An 18994-nucleotide genomic window follows, 5' to 3' on the forward strand; every position below is an offset into this window, starting at 1 on the left:
TTCTCATTAGGGTCTTTGAACCCAGGGATCGAGAGCTCTGAGGCCAACGCGCTAAGCCCTCAATCGCCGTGCCGTTGAATATTATATGTATTTTCAAATGAAAAACCATGGTCCAGTGGCTGTAGATGTAGCACACCGTTTACGACATTTGGGGAGTTTTTACGTCGCACCGCACGTCGCACGTCACACGTGTCGTCATGACGTTGTTGGCGGGACGTGTTACGCCTGCTTTCTCTTTTCAACGCAGCGCGGGAGTTCTGGAGAACAAGCATCAACATTGAGTAGCCTCCGAGAACACTTGTAAATTGCCGTAACGCATTCTTCGCCTAAATATAATCACGTAAGCACTAATATCTTAAAAATGGCTTCACATGGGTTAACTTTCATGTATATTCACTTGCTTTGTTTTAGCATGGGTCCTCAGCTAGCTTAATTCCCTAAGCAACAACACGGTGTTTTGCAAATGTCATTGACAGAAATGAACTCTAAAACTCATGAAATAACTTTGTTTTTGATTGTTTACTTGTATGATAGGTAGTTGGTCTTTGTCAGCATGCCCTGTGAAAGGAAGCCTATGCGTTATGGACATTCAGAAGGACACACTGAAGTCTGCTTCGATGACACTGGGAAGTAAGTCACTTAAATTCTTACGAATTACATTCATGGTCATTTCATAATAAATTTAGTCATCGTTTCAATCGAGTAACACTACAACACAATCATATCCCAGTGCAATTGACAACGATAGACGCCCAAATCATTTGGACTGTTTGGATCTTGGATTACTATTCTTCTCATTGCCTATTTGTTTTAATACATAGTGAAAATATACTATATTTTTTACGAGGGCGATAAATCTATTTAGGAATTAGTAATTTAGTCTTCACTATGAACGAGGCCCCGGCAAATGAGTGGTTAGTGTGTCGGCCTCACAGCTCTGGGGTCCTGGGTTAAAACCCAGGTCACGTCCACCTGTGCGCCGTTTGCTTGTGCTCCCCGGGCCTATGTGGGTTACCTCTGGGTATTCCGGTTTCCTCCCACTTCCCAAAACATGCATGGTAGGCTGATTGGACACTCTAAATTGCCCCTTGTGATGGGCGTGAGTGGAGTCAGCTGGGATAGGCTCCAGCACCCCCTGATCCTAGTGAGGATAAAGTGATTCAGAAAATGAGAGATGAGATGTCACTCACAATGATTAAAAAGTAATTTCACATTATTATTTTTTGCTTTGTCTTGCTTTGTTGTAATGGCGACTCATTCAAAATATTATTCCACAAGAAATAATTAGTTAATTGCTTTGTCATTACTTTTTAGTTAATACTTTGTATTATATATGCACACATAAAAATGGTTCAAAAGTGCACTTTTAATAATATTGCAATAGAACATTACACTGTCAGTTTAATGGGTCTATATTTATACATGTTTAGTTGTTTTGCCTAGCTGGGTGATGACATGTTTCAAAATAAAGTTTTGACCATTTAACTCAGTAACATGTTATCTTCACTTCCAATTTTCTCTCTCATCAGGTTCATGGTCACATGTGGAAATGATGGTGATGTACGCATATGGGAGAATTTGGATGATGATCCGAGGTTCATCAATGTCGGAGAAAAAACATATTCTTTGGCAGTAAAGGTGATTCATTTTCCACATTAGAATTTTGAATATGTTGTAATATCGCCACCTCCTTAAAATAATAGCCTTAGTCTTTTTATGATTTTTTTTTTACAAAAATCTTTTTGAAAATGTATTTTGGTTATAATGCTGGCCAACTTTGGTAAAATTGCAGACATCCTGAGTCAGACAGATTGTGCCATTCTACTGTTTTGATGAATATTATTTATAAATACCATATATTCAAGAAATTGTTCCATATTTTGTGTTTCCTGGAAAATCTGAAAAAAATGACTAGGGCAGTTATTTTAAAGAGGGTCACGATATGTAGTAAATATGCATTATGAATAAGTTGAGTAGAAAATGTTTGTTTTAACCAAATACTTTTTTGATATTCAGAATAGCAAGCTTGTGACGGCAACCTCCAACAACACAGTGCAGATTCACACATTTCCTGATGGTGATCCGGATGGGATCCTTACCCGGTTCACTACTAACGCCACACATGTTACATTCAATAGCAGTGGATCTAAAGTTGCTGCTGGCTCCAGGTACTGAAACACGCTCGTTTTATTGACTTGAGCTTCTTTCTATTTTCTTAGAGCACTTTGAGCCAACTCAATTCCTAGTTTGATTTCTCATATTCTCGGTGGACATTTAGTATATCATTTGTTTTGTGTAGCTATACTACAGTACATTTCAGTCCATATCGCTTATCCGAACTAGGTGGCGGGTGGCTGAAGCAGGGCAAATTTTGACAACTCACAATCGAGCCTATTGACAGTTTAGTCTTCACATATCCGACTAAGAATGTTTTCAGAATGAAGGCAAAAAACATTAGCTGGAGAAAACCTGTGAAAGCTTGGGTAGAATAAGCATATTGCAGAGCTGCCAACTTCTCCACAATTTCCGGAGTTTTCCCAGACAAGTAACGCAAACTCCGGGACTTCAGGCAAACTCCCTAAACTCCTCAAATCCCCAAATAATTCTCACTTAATTTTTTTTTGAAGCAACCATTTCGGAAAAGTACTAAATATCCAATTTAAATGCCTCGGAATTCACACCATCTTACTTCCGCATTTGATTCAACTGTACTAAGATTGCTTTATGAATCATTAGCATTGCTTGTTCTGACAAATGATTCCTCTTGTGCAACTTCAGCATGGCAATTGATTCAGAATCGATTGCCTAGGTATCTTCTGTCGCTTTAACATTTTTGTTTGTTTTTTTCCATAAGGGAAGTCCATATTTTCTCGCATATAAACCGTATTTGTCGCAAAAAAAAAAGATTACTGAATCAAGCGTGCGGCTTACATGCATGAGACTTGACATGCATGAAACTGCAAGGTAACAGACGAAACACCATCATAACTTAAGGTAATCCGTCCGATACGGTCATTTATTTCAAAATAGAGAAACGATAAAAAGATAAAACACTAATCAAAATAAATTTTGACGATTTCTGGATGAAATAAAAAAAAAAAAAAAAACGTATCTTGCCATAAAACGTGAAAAAACTCACTCACTTGTGCCTGCCACTGCTCGCTCAGGGCGTCGATTTTGCGTGAATCGCATTCACTCTGGAAATGGGACAAGGGTACTCCTGAAATGGGGTCGGCGGAGGTTGGCATCTTTGATATCAGTGCAAACAGCAGGAAGACTAGAGCCCAGAATTCAACCTATGTAAAGCTTTTGAACTGAATGATCAAATTCTACCACCATTCAGCTGTTTGTCCATACAGCTGTGCCTCGAGATACGAGCTTAATGTGTTCCGGGACTGAGCTCGTATGTTGATTTACCCGTAACTCAAATGAACGTTTCCCATTGCATTGAACTAAAAACTAATTAATTTGTTCCAACACTGAAAAAACCCCACCAAAAACAGGATATTGGATTGGAAAAACATTTTCATTTGTTCTAATTCACCATCTATTAACAAAGTAACAAATAACTAGTAATTTAATTGTACCAAAATGTGTTTAATAGTACCTCATCATGTACGACTGCTTTGCTCAGGCATAAACTTCGGCAGCTAGCGAGGAATTCTTGCATAGCACATTAGTTGTTTTCCTGAGCGTATAATGACATTGTACGATGTTGTCTTGAAGATGATTCTTCTGGCTCAGACCCGTCACACATTGACGTGCTTAAATCATATTTCCGGCCTTCACAGACAGAACAGCACATAGATCGGTTTGTGATTAGCTGTGATTGGCGATGCCTGCTTGCTATCACAATTGATTTGTTTGTGCAGTGCATATAAAAGGTTATTGATTCTGGCATTTTCACAGAGGTCTTTTTTATGTTGATTATTTATTTCATTTTTAGACAAAATTTAATAAAATACAAAAAAATTAGATGTAAATGTATAGACTACTTTTTTTTTAAACGCACAACCTACATTTTTCTTGTTCGTGCCAAACAGTTTGCCTTCAGGTACCACATACTGTGCACATACTGATTTGTCATTTCTTTCCTTGCCTCAGTGACTTCTTGATTAAAGTGGTTGATGTGTCAGACAGCAGCCAACAGAAAACCCTGCGGGGCCACGAAGGCCCTGTACTCAGTGTTACCTTTGACCCCAAAGATGACTTTTTGGTGGGTACATTTACATCACTGGTGTACTTTCTATGATTATGAAAAGAAATGTGAATTCTTGGTCTTTCTACAGAGAGCAATTTTTGATACTGTATCTTGATTTTGTTTTTTGGCCAATAATAGGTAGTTTTAAAGCAAAATATGCAAAAAAATACTAAAATTCCAGTATCACAGACTGTAGTATACTGTGGTCAAGCAGAATTTAAAGGGCTATTCCCACCAAAATGTACCTTCCTTTTTTAGGCTACGTTTCTACCTCAAACTAAAACTTTAGCAAGCATTAATCTAAATTTGTTCTGTAGATTTGACACAATGTGACCAATATTTACGAATGATAGTGCAACGTCACATCAGGTGTTTACACTCTTACAAGGCCACCCATCATTACTATTACAATAACAAATGTAGCCATACAGCCATCCCATTTGCCTTTTTTTCCCCCAGGAAAAAACCTGTATGATCACCCCTACCACACCTGCATGTTTTCACGTCTATACAATATCAAGAATTGTATATATCAAACGTTTCAGTTATATTTGTAGCCGCCACGTGGCAAGGGATGACAGTAGTGAATGCCATCCATGGCGGACATGTATTTGTGTGGATTGAGAAGTCCTTGTTCATTCATTTATAACACTTCTTTCAACAGGCATCTGCCAGCTGTGATGGCTCAGTCATTGTGTGGAACATTGAGGAGCAGGTACATTAAAGATAAAAACTTGACTTTCTAATTTTGTTTCATCATGTGTCTGGGTTGTCTGATTGGATTTTGTGCGTCTATTCAGACTCAGGTGGTCAGCTGGCCTTTATTGCAGAAGGCCAACGATGTCAGCAATGCGAAATCAATATGTCGCTTGGCTTGGCAACCCCGCACAGCAAAGGTTTCGATTTGACTAAAGTGTTGTGGTTTTAACTTTTTTATTATACAGTGTGTGATGTATGTTAGGGACAATTTCTGTCATTAGGTTTTGGCAGTCCCTGTGGATACTAAGGTTCACCTTTACGAGAGAGGGTCTTGGGACCATGTGAGCACCCTGTCTGATGATTTACTGACTCAGGTGAGTAACAAAACTGTTCTTTTAAATATGAATGGGCTTATCTGTAATGTACTTTTAATTTGAGCTTTTGTACAATTTTATTGCTTCTATTGACTAAAGTTATACAAAGAGATTCGGAGAATGCTTCAAAAGATTTTTTTTTCTTTAAAAAAACAGCTTTTTTTGTTGAAGCCATTAACATTGCACCATTGAGGAGAGTAAACCATTATCAAATGTCTTTATTGCTTTTTTCCTTTCACTGGAAAAAAAAAGTACATAAATATCCATGCTATGTTGACTTTTTTTGCTTCAGCCCATCAATGTGACTGCATGGTCCCCATGTGGACAATTTCTGGCAGCTGCCAGCGTGGGGGGATTCATAACATTTTGGGACGTTGAAAGCAAGCTGTGCGTAGAGCGGTATGTAACACATTTTATGTGGTCTACTTTTTCATTTTGTGGAAAATCTGAAATGTATCACTATATTAATTGTAGTTTCAAAGTTCTTTTTTAAAGTATGCATTTTCATCTTTATAGGCAGAAGCATGAGAAGGGTTTCACAGTATGCAGTTTAGCCTGGCACCCATCTGGCAGTCAGATTGCTTACACTGACAATGAAGGCCACCTAGGCCTTCTGGAGGCTTTCAGTGCAACCATTTCCAAAACAACCATTCCCAAGGTATTTCTCTGTTGTGTGTAAATTTGCACCTCTAATTTTGACCATAATTACACTTTGTGCTGTATTCAAATGCCAAATATATATTACTGTACAGTAATACCTTGAGATACGGGCTTAATGCGTTCCAGGACCCAGCTTGTATGCCAATTTTCTCACATCTCAAATCAATTTCCCCAAAGAAATAAACTAAATACAAATTAATATGTTACGACCCTTTGGAAAAAAAACACAAAAAAACTGGATATTGAAATGGAAAACATCTTTTTATTTGTTGAAATTCACCACCTACTCACAAAGTAACAAATACCTATCTAGTGGTTATGATCTTCAATACTAAAATGTGACAATACTCAGTAGAGAATGAGGGTAACAGAGGGCTCAGACAAGAGAAAGAGAGGACGGAAAAGACACGGCGGAAACGCTCGTAAGCTAACAAACTTTAAATTTAACTTAAATGAACTTAGATTGCTATACACCCACTTAAAAATAAGTTTTAATCTTATGTTAAACTAAGTTTACCTTCGTGTGCAATAACCGAGGCAAAGATGTTAGTGTATTCCATCACAGCTTTCGAGGTGGAACTTCTCCATGCCTCAGAACCGATTGTATCCTAGTTAGTTTTTTAAAATTATCGAACCAGCTGGTTTCGAATAGTCCCCTTTTTGCGATGGTTGCTTTGCTTTCAAGTCATATTATCGACTCGGTCACGCTATCATGTTAAAAGAAGGCTCTCCATCTCGTTATGAATGTCACTGCGCAGCTTGGAAATTATGGTTAGTCATTTTGGAAGGCTTAATATCCTTTTTGCTTAAGGGTGGTACATATAATTGAAGTACTCCTCTCGTATTGGCGAGCCAGCTCAGGTTTTTAATTTTTTTGTGTTTAGTATCGATTGTCATCATACGCTTTTATTTTTCACTACCCTTCATTGCACCAGCTTGCCTTAAATACATTTTCCCCCTTAATTCTGCACTGATTAACGCAGAAAAACACGTAAAAAATGCAACCTGTACGCCCAGTGCTCGTAGATATCTATACACGAGGGAGATGCAGCGAGAAAGTTGGTGCCATTTAATCAGCCTCTCGCATACTCGCATTTGCTCGTATCTCAAATTTGTTTCGTATCTCAAGGCAAATATTGGCTCGGAACTTTCCTTGTATGTCAAATTTCTCGCATGTTGGGGCACCCGTATGTCAAGTTATTACTGTATCTTCTTTAAAAGAATTGAAGTTAGGTACTCAGCCCTAGTTGTTGGTTAGTTGATGATGTTTGTACGTAGCATAGACTATAAATGGCTGCAAAAGTTTTATGATAGGATTTTTTTTTAACATTTTCAGCAGAGGTATAGATTAAGATTTCTCTGTATGTGCAGTAGGGCTCAACCTTCTCATTTATTGTGAGAGCTTATTGTCAACACAATTTTAAAGGGACTTGTTAGATTTGTTTTAATACATTCAAGCCCTGCAATTAAGATGTTCTGGATTGTTATCAGGTGACTGCAGTGAAAGGAGAGAGAGGCTATGAAGCTCTATTTGATGATGATGATGATGACCAGGTCTTGGATGAAGGATGGGATTATGATAAATCCCCTCCAAAGAAAGCAGTTATTGGTAACAATAAAGATGAAGAGGATGACGATGATTTCATCATACCTGCAACCGGGCGGGTGAGGAACAGAGGAGCTATTCTGGATGATGAAAATTCACTCGGTCAGTATTTGGAGTATAGTAATTGTCTAATTCAGTGTTTCCCAACCCCTTTAGAGCTGAGGCACACTTTTTACAATGAAAAAGTCTCAATGCACACCTGTTAGTGCATCTAATTTAAATTTGCTTGCTGACTGGAATCGAATGCGCGTGCGCATATCATGCTTAAATCATGACAGTATTAGCATTCGACGATGATGTTTTCGTCTTCTTCCAGTGACCAAGACGATCTGAATTAGAGCCGAAATCGGTATAACGAGATCGTTTTTACACAAAAAACTACAAAAGTGTACACAATTTGAAATGATCAGAAAAGTATAAAATCCGGGAAAAACGGGTAAATTGACAGGTATGTAATCTTGTAATATTGCAACTGTAGTCAAGAAAATTTGATGGTCCATTTCATGTGATGATGGAATGTTGCTTTTTTATTATCCTCAGGTTTTCGAGGTGTGGCCTTTTGTAGTTGAAAAAAAAAATCACGCTCATATATACCATATTTTGTATTTGATATTTTTAATGATAATGGATTAAAAGACAATGATAGACTACAGCGTGTTCAAACTTGCAAATAAATTTGGTAAATGTCAGCACCCTGGGAAGGAAATTGCATCATAGGCAGGATCCTAATACTGTACATTGTGTAAACCGATTGGTAATGCAAAGCCACATACTTTCATTGAAAATGGACATTAAGGACCTTGGACAGCTAATGTTGTTTAATTGTAAACTTTGAATTGTCTACAGTGCTAATACCAACCTCTTGTCTTTATGAAGAACATAAGGGGCACATAAAAAAATACAATACAGTACAAATTTTCTATAGATTTCTTAGATAGATGTTTAGTTTGTTTGTTGATTTGTGTGACGATGGCAACGGCAGGTGGTGGGAACAACTAATTGTGACTGATTCATATCATATCTCATCACATTCTCTGAACCGCTTTATCCTCTTTAGGGTCGCGGGGAGTGCTGGAGCCTATCCCAGCTGACCCCGGGTCAGAGCCAGGCAATACCCTGAATCGGTGGCCAGCCAAACGCACCAGTAGACATACAACCATGCACTCTCACACCCATCACTAGGGGCAATTTAGAGTGTCCAATCAGCGTACCATACATGTTTTTGGAATGTGGGAGGAAACCGGAGTACCCAGAGGAAACCCACGCAGCCCCGAGAGAACATGTAAACTCCACACAGGTTGACGCGAGCTGGATTTGAACCCAGGACCCCGGAAGTGTGAGGTCGACGCGCTAACCACTGGCTCCACCGGGCCTTCATTTCATATATATATTTTATTTTGAGGATATTTCAGGACAACTCACTTAAAAAATCTAAATTCTGCCCAAGATTTGCCTTCTCAACAAGTTTGACCACTGTAGGATTTAAAGTGTCTAAATAAAGCTAGACAGACCGATGGTGTTTCCATTGAATTGTGATATTATTCACTGTAATGATGATATGACTCCACAGATTCAGGCTCGCTACAGCTTCGTCAAACTAAATTTGACGGCGATGACGATGATGCTGACAGTGCCGTGATGACTGCAGCTGTGCCTGCGACCTTGCGGCCCATCTATGATGGGCCAAAACCGACTCCACCCCAGAAAGCTTTTCAACCAGGCTCCACTCCTCTCCATCTCACTCACCGCTTTATGGTAGTTAGCAATAATGGATTATTTAAACTTTTTGTGACTCACATTCTGTGAAAAGTCTTAGTTATGGCTGCCAAAATTAGTGTCTGATTCCTAAGTCTTCTTTAGATGTGGAACTCTGTGGGGATGGTGAGAGGCTACAATGATGAGCAAGACAATGCCATTGATGTGGAGTTTCATGACACAGCTGTTCACCACGCTATGCACCTCACCAACACACTGGGCCACACCATGACTGACATCTCCCAGGAGGCTGTGCTACTGGCCTGCCCGAGCACGTATGAGCTGGCAAGGTATGCCTACTAAGGACCAGAGCAGGGGTGGGCAAACTTGTCCTCAGGTGCTGATTTGGGTGCAGGTTTTTGTTCCAACTGATCCAGCACAGACAGTGTGCTGGCCCCCTGGTTGAGAGTCATTGGAGATTGTGACACAAATCTCACTTATCCATTCATAGAACGTCTGTCGTCTTGTATTCATACAATGAATGGATAATAGTGTTGTCAAGCGATTAAAATTCTTAATTGTGATTTATCACATTCGGTCCATAGTTAACTCACTTATAATCACTTTTTTTAAATGTCAAAATGATTGTGTTCTAAGTTTTGAATATACCTATCAATACAGAAGAAATGTTGACCATAACTGGTTTATTCGTGTTCTGACATTGTTAAGGTAAAAGAGTGCACATTAATACACTATTCCCCCCCTTAATCTTCTTGCCCACCGGATACCTTTAACTAGATCTCACTCACTAAACTATAAACACGCATGAGTTGTCACCATTGCCAGTATAACCCAGCTTTTCTTGAGTCACTTAGCAAACGGAACCACACACCTCTACCGTGTACCACAATATATACTGTGAACAAATATACATATAGTACATTTATTGAGTGCAAGATCCCTAAGCCTTCAGCATATGTGCAATCATTGCTATTCTTTCCCCTTCCAACCCGTGTGAACTGGAGCCGGTCACAAATAGGGGTGGGTGCAATTCCAAAAAGAATTGAATGCAAAATGTTCAAATGTCTACCATATTACTATGTTAAAAAAAAAGAAATAAAACAAAGTGTCAAATTGAATGAGAAAAAAAAAGGTAAGAATAATTTTAGAAAGTTAAATTGCAGAAAAATTAGGCCTTGCTCCGATTAGAGCTGCAACAACAGAAAAAGGCTTTTTCCGTGTGGGACAGCCCTGAGCTATTTTTATTCAAGGGAGCAAATTGCCAGTGTATGGAATCGCTCACCATGGAAAAGCCATCCGGTGGTGAGAAGTAAACAATAAATTCCTACCTTATTGTTAGTAAGATAGCTACAGGAAAGTACAATTTGTTTAAAATTGGGGATAACCATTGCTGTGCATAAGCTTCCAAGATGATAATAGAACACCAATTACCATTTAATGGAGATACATTGTAAAGTTGTGTAAATACAATGTTTTTTCTACAATTCTTTTGAATATGAATTGCAACAACTACATCCTTTTTTATTTTTTTTTAAAGCAAATTACACTGCCTTCACTTTTCATCCTGGGACACCAACAAGGAGTGGATGGTTGACCTGCCTAAGGGTGAGGATGCAAGGGCATTGTGTCTTGGTCAAGGCTGGGCGGCAATAGCCACGAGCGCCCTCATGGTCAGGCTTTTTTCCATCGGAGGAGTACAAAAGGAAATCTTCAGTCTGCCTGGATCTGTCGTTTGCATGGCAGGGCATGGAGAACAGTTGTTGATCGTCTACCACAGAGGTATGCCTGGACAAAAAAGGCGTTTTTATTTTTTGCATGCTTTTTTTTTCAACATTATTTCATTTTTTAAATGTACACTAGATTAACAGTGCAAGAAAAATGTTTGATTCAAAATGATGTAGCCAAACCTTTGGTTGATATGTGGAAAATATCTAAATACCTTGCATGAATTAATATTTCTGTCTCACTTTAAAATCACTAGGCACAGGTTTTGATGGTGAGCAAGCACTGGGTGTGCAGCTATTACAATTTGGTCGCAAACGGAAGCAAATCATCAATGGTGAACCTCTTCCACTCTCGCCCAAATCCTACCTAGCCTGGCTAGGATTCACTGCTGAGGGTATACCTATGTTTTTCTTCAACATGTATTTATTTATTTTTTAATTTGGACTCAAAATTGAAATATTGGGAATGGTGTTTGCAAAACTTCCCATCGTTATTGTGGAATGAGTTGACTAATAATTATGATCACGTAAGTGTATTTTCTTTGTTTTTCATTTCATTATTTTTAAGAGTTCTGCCTGGTATTGGGTTTCTAGGTACCCCATGTTATGTTGATTCTGAGGGGGTGGTACGAATGCTGAACCGCTCATTAGGCTTCACATGGACACCAGTTTGTAACACGAGAGACACGTGCAAAAGCAAATCTGACCACTACTGGGTAGTTGGGGTTCATGAGAACCCTCAGCAACTCAGGTAAGTCCATCATTGCTAAAATTGTGTCCCGTATTCGGCATTTAAAAACAAAATGTATGCCTATAACACAAGAGTTTTAGTACAATGCAATATACAGTGTTCCCTCGCTTATCGCGGTTAATGGGGACCGGGACCACCCTCTAAGTGCATTTCCGCGAAGTAAGGATTCCCCTTCAAAAATGCTTAATTCCAAAACATGTTTGTTTGTTTTTTACCCCCCTGTATACAGTACACCATATAGAATACGGGTAGAGAGAGTGAAATTCATGTTATAACAAAAAAAAACTGATGAAAAAATATGTTGTTTCAATGTAATATTTGTATTTTTTTTTTCCCCAAAAAAATCTGCGAAGCTCTGAGTCCGCGATAGCTGAACTGCGAAGTAGCAGGGGAACACTGTATAATCAAAATCTGGTCTGTTTTTAAGGTGTATACCATGTAAAGGCTCGAGATATCCCCCAACCCTGCCCAGACCCGCTGTGGCTATCCTGCCCTTCAAGTTGCCACTTTGTCAAACTACCACTGAGAAAGGACAGATGGAGGTAAACATGATCATCGCATCACATGATGTCTAGCAAAGACAGTCACCTACAAATTTGAAACTAGAGGAATTGATAAACCACCCTTCTAGAAGAGTGGAATAGTACCGTTTTATTCTACAATGTTTCTTCAGCTGTGCAAGATGGAGTTTTTTTTGTCATTATAGTATCTCTGTGTCTGCGTTTTTGTTGTTGCTTACACATATTGAAATGGGAGCAGCTCCCTTGTCCTGGCTAACCAGCATTTCTGATTTACAGGAATTACAGTTACGTGATGCAATTTGATGTTGATTTGGGAATGTGCTCATTTCAGGAACAGTTTTGGCGCTCAGTGCTCTTCCATGACCATTACAGCTTTCTGTCCTCACATGGCTATGAAGTCGATGAAGTTGGACAGAACGAAGCCCAAAAAGAGCAACAAGCGCTGCTGATGAAGATGTTTGCAGTCAGTACATACTCATTATTTGTTGCTGTGGTGTCTTCCGTAATGACTAATCTTTTTAATTTTGATTCTTCAGTTGTCGTGTAAACTGGAGAGAGAATTTCGCTGCATTGAGTTGGCAGAACTAATGACTCAAAATGTTGTGACACTGGCCATTCGCTACGCTTCCAAATCCAGACGCATGGTCCTTGCACAACGGCTCAGTGAAATTGCGCTGAAAGCCAGTCGAATTCAGGATAGCGAACAGGAGGAAGATGAGGAAGAGGAGAGCGAATACTCTGAAATCAGGCGAACTTCTTTGAGGTAATGCATAACTGTGGAACTGCTTTGAATCAAATCTCAAAGCATCCCACATTCCATATCAATTTAAAGTGATGCCCACTTTTATTGAGACATGTACAAAGAGTTTTGCTTTAAATTTAATTGACCTCGTTTACCTTCATATATGGACAGCTCTGACCAGGTTGTGGCCAAAGAAAATCATTACCGCAGACACACACAGGAAAGCAAACCGGACAATGAGCTTGAGGAGCAAGAGGATGAACAACAATTGGAATATGAAGACGGCGCAGAATCTGCAAAGCGTCAGTTTTCCCTGTGAACAAATGTTATCCTTGGGTTTTCTTTACGCAATCAATAACATACGTGATATATAACCTATAGGTGTCAACCCGTTTGCCAAAGTTCCAGGATCACCTATGAAGCAAGCTGCCCAACTTAGTAAGTACGAGATATTTAGCGTATTTTCTCGCATATATGCCATAATTGTCGCTCAAAAAATGATGACTGAATCAAAGGAACTGATTATTTATGCACAAATTAGACTTGACATGCACAATGCGGCCTCATGCGGTCTGTTATTTAAAAATACACAAAAGATAGAGATAAAACGCTTTACAACATTTATATTGACGTCTGTGAATGAAATTCAAGAAAAGGCAATTTTAAAGATACGACTTTACGCGGACGTAAACTTAGATTTGAATGTCTCACCTTGGTCCTTGATTTTTATTTTGTAGCCAGCAAACTTGGCCGTTCAAACCCTTTCAAGGTTAGTTTTGTCCATATTTGTAAATATCTAATTATTATGCTTTTTATCTTCAAAGTTGTAACTAAAAGTTTGGGGTTATACCATGCAGGTTTTCGGTTCAGAGAAGTCCTCAGCTGTTTCTTCTCAGCCTCGAGTTGCAAACATCCTGGACAACATGACGTCCAGCAGGAAGTCAGCTCCACTGAGTGCATCTGCGGGGAAGTCAAACAAAAGCACCATCCTCAAACCACTCCCCCTTCGAACAAAGACAAAGGTATTACTATGTCAAATGTTTAGCTACCAAAAATGCTACTGCTTTTACACTATTAATTATATTTAATTTTCAAATTATTATCTTACAGAATTGTTGAAAAACTGTGTCTTTTTTACTCAAATGTTCCATCCAGGCTCAGAGCACTCTCCTACAGATGGCTGGGGGGAAAGCGGTCGTTAAGACTCAGGAGAACATGGAGGTTCAGAATGATGAGCAAAAGCAAGCAAATCTCTTGACTGCTCCCTCACCAACTGATAACTCTGAAACTAAAAGGTAAGAGATTCATATATGAATGTGTTTTGCAGAATAGTTCACATTGGAAAAGGAAAATTATACTTGCTCAGTGTCCTTAAAATGTTGCTCATACTCAACCGTAATTGAGCTTAATTCATGGCAAGAATAACCGAAGCGAAAGAAATTACACTAAATTGTGTAGTCAAACGGTGGGTATGACCACTCTAACACTTACCTACAGATGGGCCTTTTGGAGAAGCTTCCTAAAATGTGACAATAACATTTTTTATAGAAAAGAATTAGCTTTCGCTGAGGTTAATTGCAAATGGAGTTCTATAAGATTGAATGAAATCCAAGAAAGAAAAAAAACGTATGTTGTAAAAAAGGTGAAAAAAAACTCACTTGTGCCTGCCATTGCTGGCTTAGAGCGCCGCTATTTTATCTATGGATGACAAACTAGAACGCTACGCTACGGACACACTTCCTGGTTGTACTGCTCACGTAACTTCCTTTTTGAATTTGTATACATGCAGGCAACACCCTTTAGGAATGTACAGTCAAGCAGACGATCCTTTCGATTCATGCAGTAGCCCAGAAATAACATGTGCGATAATTTTTCTTAAGATTTTCCCTTCAAAGTTACACATTTGTACTCCCTTTTAAAACCATGAATATGGAAGTGAAAATTTTGAATCAGGGGGCGTCTTATACGAGAGAAATTGTAAAATTCAATTATTTTTAAGGCAATTTAAAGGGTACTGCTTACACACGAAGGTGGCTAATAAGTGAGAAAATACAGTATATACAACTCAATGTGTGTGTGTGTGTTTGTTGAAAAGCCGACCAAAAACAGGGTTCCAGTTATGGTTAGAAGAGAACAGGAAGAATATCATAGCGGATCACCCTGGCCTGGAGGAGACGGACATTATCAAGGAGGCAATGGGGCTCTTCAGGAATCTTCCAGCAGAGGACCGTTTGGTATGAAAAACTAAATATATTCCGATGCATGTCATGATAATTTTGACTTCGTTTAACAAATTAGTATAACCAGGGATCTTTGAATTTATCCAATATTGCACATTTGAGGCTGTTTCAGTCCTTCCTAGCAGCATCCCCCATTTCTTTGCATAGAGCGGGCTTCAGCAACCCACATCTCGAGAGCTGAATGTACGTTTTTTAGCACTACCGTTGTGGCACCCTGGAGCTTTTTTTTTTTTTTTTTTTTTTTAAAGAAATTGACAATGAGAAGGGAGGGAACTCTATATTAGCGGCGGTCCGTGCATTTTCTAGCGACGCCTTCAGCAAATCAATCCAACCCTCAAAAACTTTATGGGTATAAAACCTCTACTGCAGTTACAGCTGCGACACAAAAATAATCAATAATAATCTCATACAATTGAAATATAAATTAGCAATATAGCCATATTTTCCTCACCAAAAATCCTTTTTAACTGTACACAATATCCATCCTCCTTTCTTTCTTCCTTCTTTTCTATCGCCATCGAAACTAACGCTGAAAGTTGAGCCTGTCCTGTCATATTTCTGGCATATGTTTTTATTCGATTTTGTGCAGAAAATGTGTGTTCCCAGTTGTGACAGATTTGCTTGCTTTGGAGTTGTCTGACCTTTCTGAATAATGTCCAGCTTTTTTCTTGAAAAGTCTGTCTTGAAAATGGCTTTAAGGGTTATGGTGAAGATTCAATCAAGAATCACCAGAAAGCAGATCTGCCAAAAATTCAAAGCTGCTGGAAAACAGGCGTCAGTGTCCACAGTCAAGCGTGTTTTGCATCTGGACAAACCTATCATCCACATATATTTATTTTCTAAATGAGGGCTGAAGTACCACCTTAACCGATTGATCTGTTTCAAGAGGTGGCAAACATTACGAGTGTATAGAGCAATGATGTGGTCGTGACCCTGCATTCATCAAGCTTCTCAGAAGGCAGCTGGTTGATGTCCACATGCGTGGGGAGGACGTGGTGCTTGTTGCCTGGGAACCTTGTTGCGTGCGTGATGCCACTGAGGGCATAAATCACAGATCTCAGGATAATACTGAGAGACAGTCAAGCAGTTAGCCTCCACTGAATCTCCATTTTTGCATCACGTTTGTTGCTCCTTTATGTGTACTCTGTACTCTACTACTCTGTCATGGCACCGCTGCCATGAAAGACATTTGTATTTTCTATTTTCTCTTATTGTTGGTCGGCGCCCCGGCGGATGAGTGGTTAGCACGCCGGCTTCACAGCTCTGGGGTCCTGAGTTCAAATTCAGGTTGATCCACCTGTGTGGAGTTTTCATGTTCTCCACGGGCCAGCGTTGGTTTCCTCCGGGTACTCCGGTTTCCTCCCACATTCCAAAAACATGCATGGTAGGGGGATTGGACACTCTAAATTGCCCCTAGAAATTGGTGTGACAGTGCTTGGTTGTCCATCTTCTTGTGCCCTGCGATTGGTTGGCCACTGATTCAGCTGGCCCGGAGTCAGTTGGGATAGGCTCCAGCATCCCCCTTGACCCTAATGAGGATAGAGCGGTTCAGAAAATGAAAAAATAAGATTCTTATTGGTTGGATGTTTGCCATTTCCTTGATCCATGTGCAGTCAGCATGGAATTCCTATTCTTCTGCATTTGTTTACCTACACAGTTTTTTAAGTCCAATTTGCTCAACCATTTGTTAGGTTAGAACTTCATTTCATCCCGTATTTAGGAAATTTCTTGCAGTAGCAAGACAAACACAACACATTGTAGACTTGGGTAAAAAAAACTGGAGCCACACACAGGAAGTCCACACCCTTGAGAAATTCACAAATGAGAATAATTCTAGTGGTAATATAAAGCTCAAGCGGAAAGTGAATGCAGGGTATTTGCTGCAATTAAAATTGAAAGAATTAATTGTTTTAGGTTAATTATGTTGAAATACATTAATATTAATTGAGCTTGGTCCAAAAAATATAATTTATGATTGCCTATTTTTCTGTGATGGATACCAGTTCCCAATTATTCATTTAATTAGCAAAAATTATTTTAAATAAAGAACAACGTGGTCAATAGAGAGTTGTTGTGAGGCTCCAATAAGAAGTCACCGTTGTGTCAAGCAGGCTGCAGGAAGAATACGGACGCAACAAATGTATATATACGTTTTGGAGGATTTCATATAGGGTCATTTGCACATCAAAGTATTTCGTAACCTAAATATTTCATATTTAGAGACATTCGTAAATTGAGTTACCACTCTAAATGGAAGAATAAATCTGCCGTGCCAGGTTACCTCAACTGTCTTTAAATACCTACATTCCATCTATCATTTTATGGTCAAAAATAAAAGAAAAACTACTCTTCCAGCAGGACACAAACACCCCTAGTGACGACTTGAACAGTCAAATGGAGTAGTAATTACTCACTCATGGACGCAAATATCTCATATTTATATATAGTGTAATTCTTTAAAATTCAACAGTGAGGCATCGCTGATTCAAGCAGTATGTAGTAATACATGCTTATTTCAATTTCTTTATCAGCAAGTGTGGTCTCTTTGGTCCTGTCTCATGTCTGATGATTCATCCTGGGCTGTACTACTTTCAGGAAAGTGTTTCCTTTTGTTTCTGCTCAATGAGAAAGGAGGCACAAGGCGAGCAAGAGGATGAGAGCCAGTGGGCTTAAAGAGAGAGACACACAACCTGTCAATTGTGATTATACATGACAGGATGCAATTTCCAACCGCATGCTTAAGTGTTGCTGCATGTATTCGCTCATTGTCATGGAGCCTGCGTCCACACAGATGCTCACGACTCTCTTTTGTATCCCCTCATAATTAACATGTGCATACCCTTTCATCCAGGGATGGACTGAGCGAGCAAAAAGCCCGCCTGATGATGTGCTGGATCTGAAGAAAAGAAAACGAACTGAAGCAGACGAAGGCGTAGAAAAGGAAATTGAGGAGAGAGAAACAAATGAAAACAATGCCAGGAAGAAGAAAGCCTTGGATCCTTCGTCTAAGCTTTCTGCATTTGCATTTCACAACAACTGAAGTTTGACAAATTGTTTTTATTTTTTGTAATATTTTATTTTATTAAAGTCCACTTCGTCAATATTTAAGATTGATTAAAGTTAAGTTCGTTCATTAATTTGCTTCTCCCTAACTGTTTATATATTCACGTTTATATTCCATTAAAGTTATTGATTTCATAAAAGAAGTGTGGTCTTTTTTTTAATTAAAATAAATATTCAATCATATTTAGCCAAAAGTGCACCTTTAAAGTTTGGCTGATAAATTAATGCATAAAAAATATTTTAATTGGAGCTTAGATCAGGAATTTTGATTATTCATGGTAACATTGTAAAGCAATTTGGGGTCACAGTGATGCAGAAGGGTCACACCCTCATACCTTAACTGCATACCAGTAGGGCAACACCCTCATACCTTAACTGCATACCAGTAGGGCAACACCCTACACCACATGTCGATAAACCGATTCCGCCGAGGGCCGCAGTGGGTCCTTTGAGGACCGGTTTGACACCCCTACCCAACACAGAGTGCTCTAAACACACGTGCCATTCCTGAATTGTAAGACATTTTACATGCCACCCTTAAAATTTAAAGTAATCCAAATACAAAATAATGAAACATGGCTTCTGACTGTATTTACTTTTTTTGAAACAAAATCGTTAAAAGATGAAGAGTTACAATTTTTCAAAGTATACTGCCTAAAATGTATTTTTCCTCATCTCCCACCCCATGACCAAATAA

General features: G+C 39.0%; 1 protein-coding gene and 1 long non-coding RNA gene across 4 annotated transcripts; one reads left to right on the forward strand and one right to left on the reverse strand.

Annotated features, from left to right (window-relative positions):
* The first annotated feature begins 197 nt into the window (after positions 1 to 197).
* Positions 198 to 18371, forward strand: wdhd1 (WD repeat and HMG-box DNA binding protein 1). Its single transcript, XM_077713630.1, has 26 exons — positions 198 to 340; positions 535 to 630; positions 1530 to 1638; positions 2017 to 2168; positions 4105 to 4216; positions 4866 to 4916; positions 5002 to 5097; positions 5182 to 5274; positions 5567 to 5673; positions 5791 to 5932; positions 7426 to 7642; positions 9111 to 9295; positions 9401 to 9585; positions 10794 to 11035; positions 11238 to 11375; positions 11575 to 11731; positions 12159 to 12273; positions 12584 to 12715; positions 12789 to 13015; positions 13166 to 13296; positions 13376 to 13432; positions 13732 to 13763; positions 13852 to 14016; positions 14150 to 14289; positions 15090 to 15228; positions 18086 to 18371. The coding sequence occupies exons 2-26, from the start codon at positions 554 to 556 to the stop codon at positions 18272 to 18274; spliced, it is 3390 nt and encodes a 1129-aa protein (XP_077569756.1). The 5' UTR covers positions 198 to 340; positions 535 to 553; the 3' UTR covers positions 18275 to 18371.
* On the reverse strand, positions 9923 to 18376 carry LOC144194514 (uncharacterized). 3 transcript variants are annotated; one of them, XR_013325906.1, is made up of 5 exons: positions 14653 to 15679; positions 14486 to 14513; positions 14103 to 14282; positions 13845 to 13954; positions 9923 to 11041 (listed from the first exon to the last, which is right to left on the reverse strand). It is a non-coding gene; the product is annotated as an uncharacterized LOC144194514 (long non-coding RNA). The 3 variants fall into 3 exon arrangements; XR_013325907.1 differs by lacking the exons at positions 14486 to 14513; positions 14653 to 15679 and adding an exon at positions 15686 to 18376; XR_013325905.1 differs by having other exon boundaries at positions 14486 to 15679.
* Positions 18377 to 18994: the final 618 nt, after the last annotated feature.

This window comes from Stigmatopora nigra, chromosome 3 (genome assembly GCF_051989575.1).
Source record: "Stigmatopora nigra isolate UIUO_SnigA chromosome 3, RoL_Snig_1.1, whole genome shotgun sequence".
NCBI classification, from domain to species: domain Eukaryota; kingdom Metazoa; phylum Chordata; class Actinopteri; order Syngnathiformes; family Syngnathidae; genus Stigmatopora; species Stigmatopora nigra.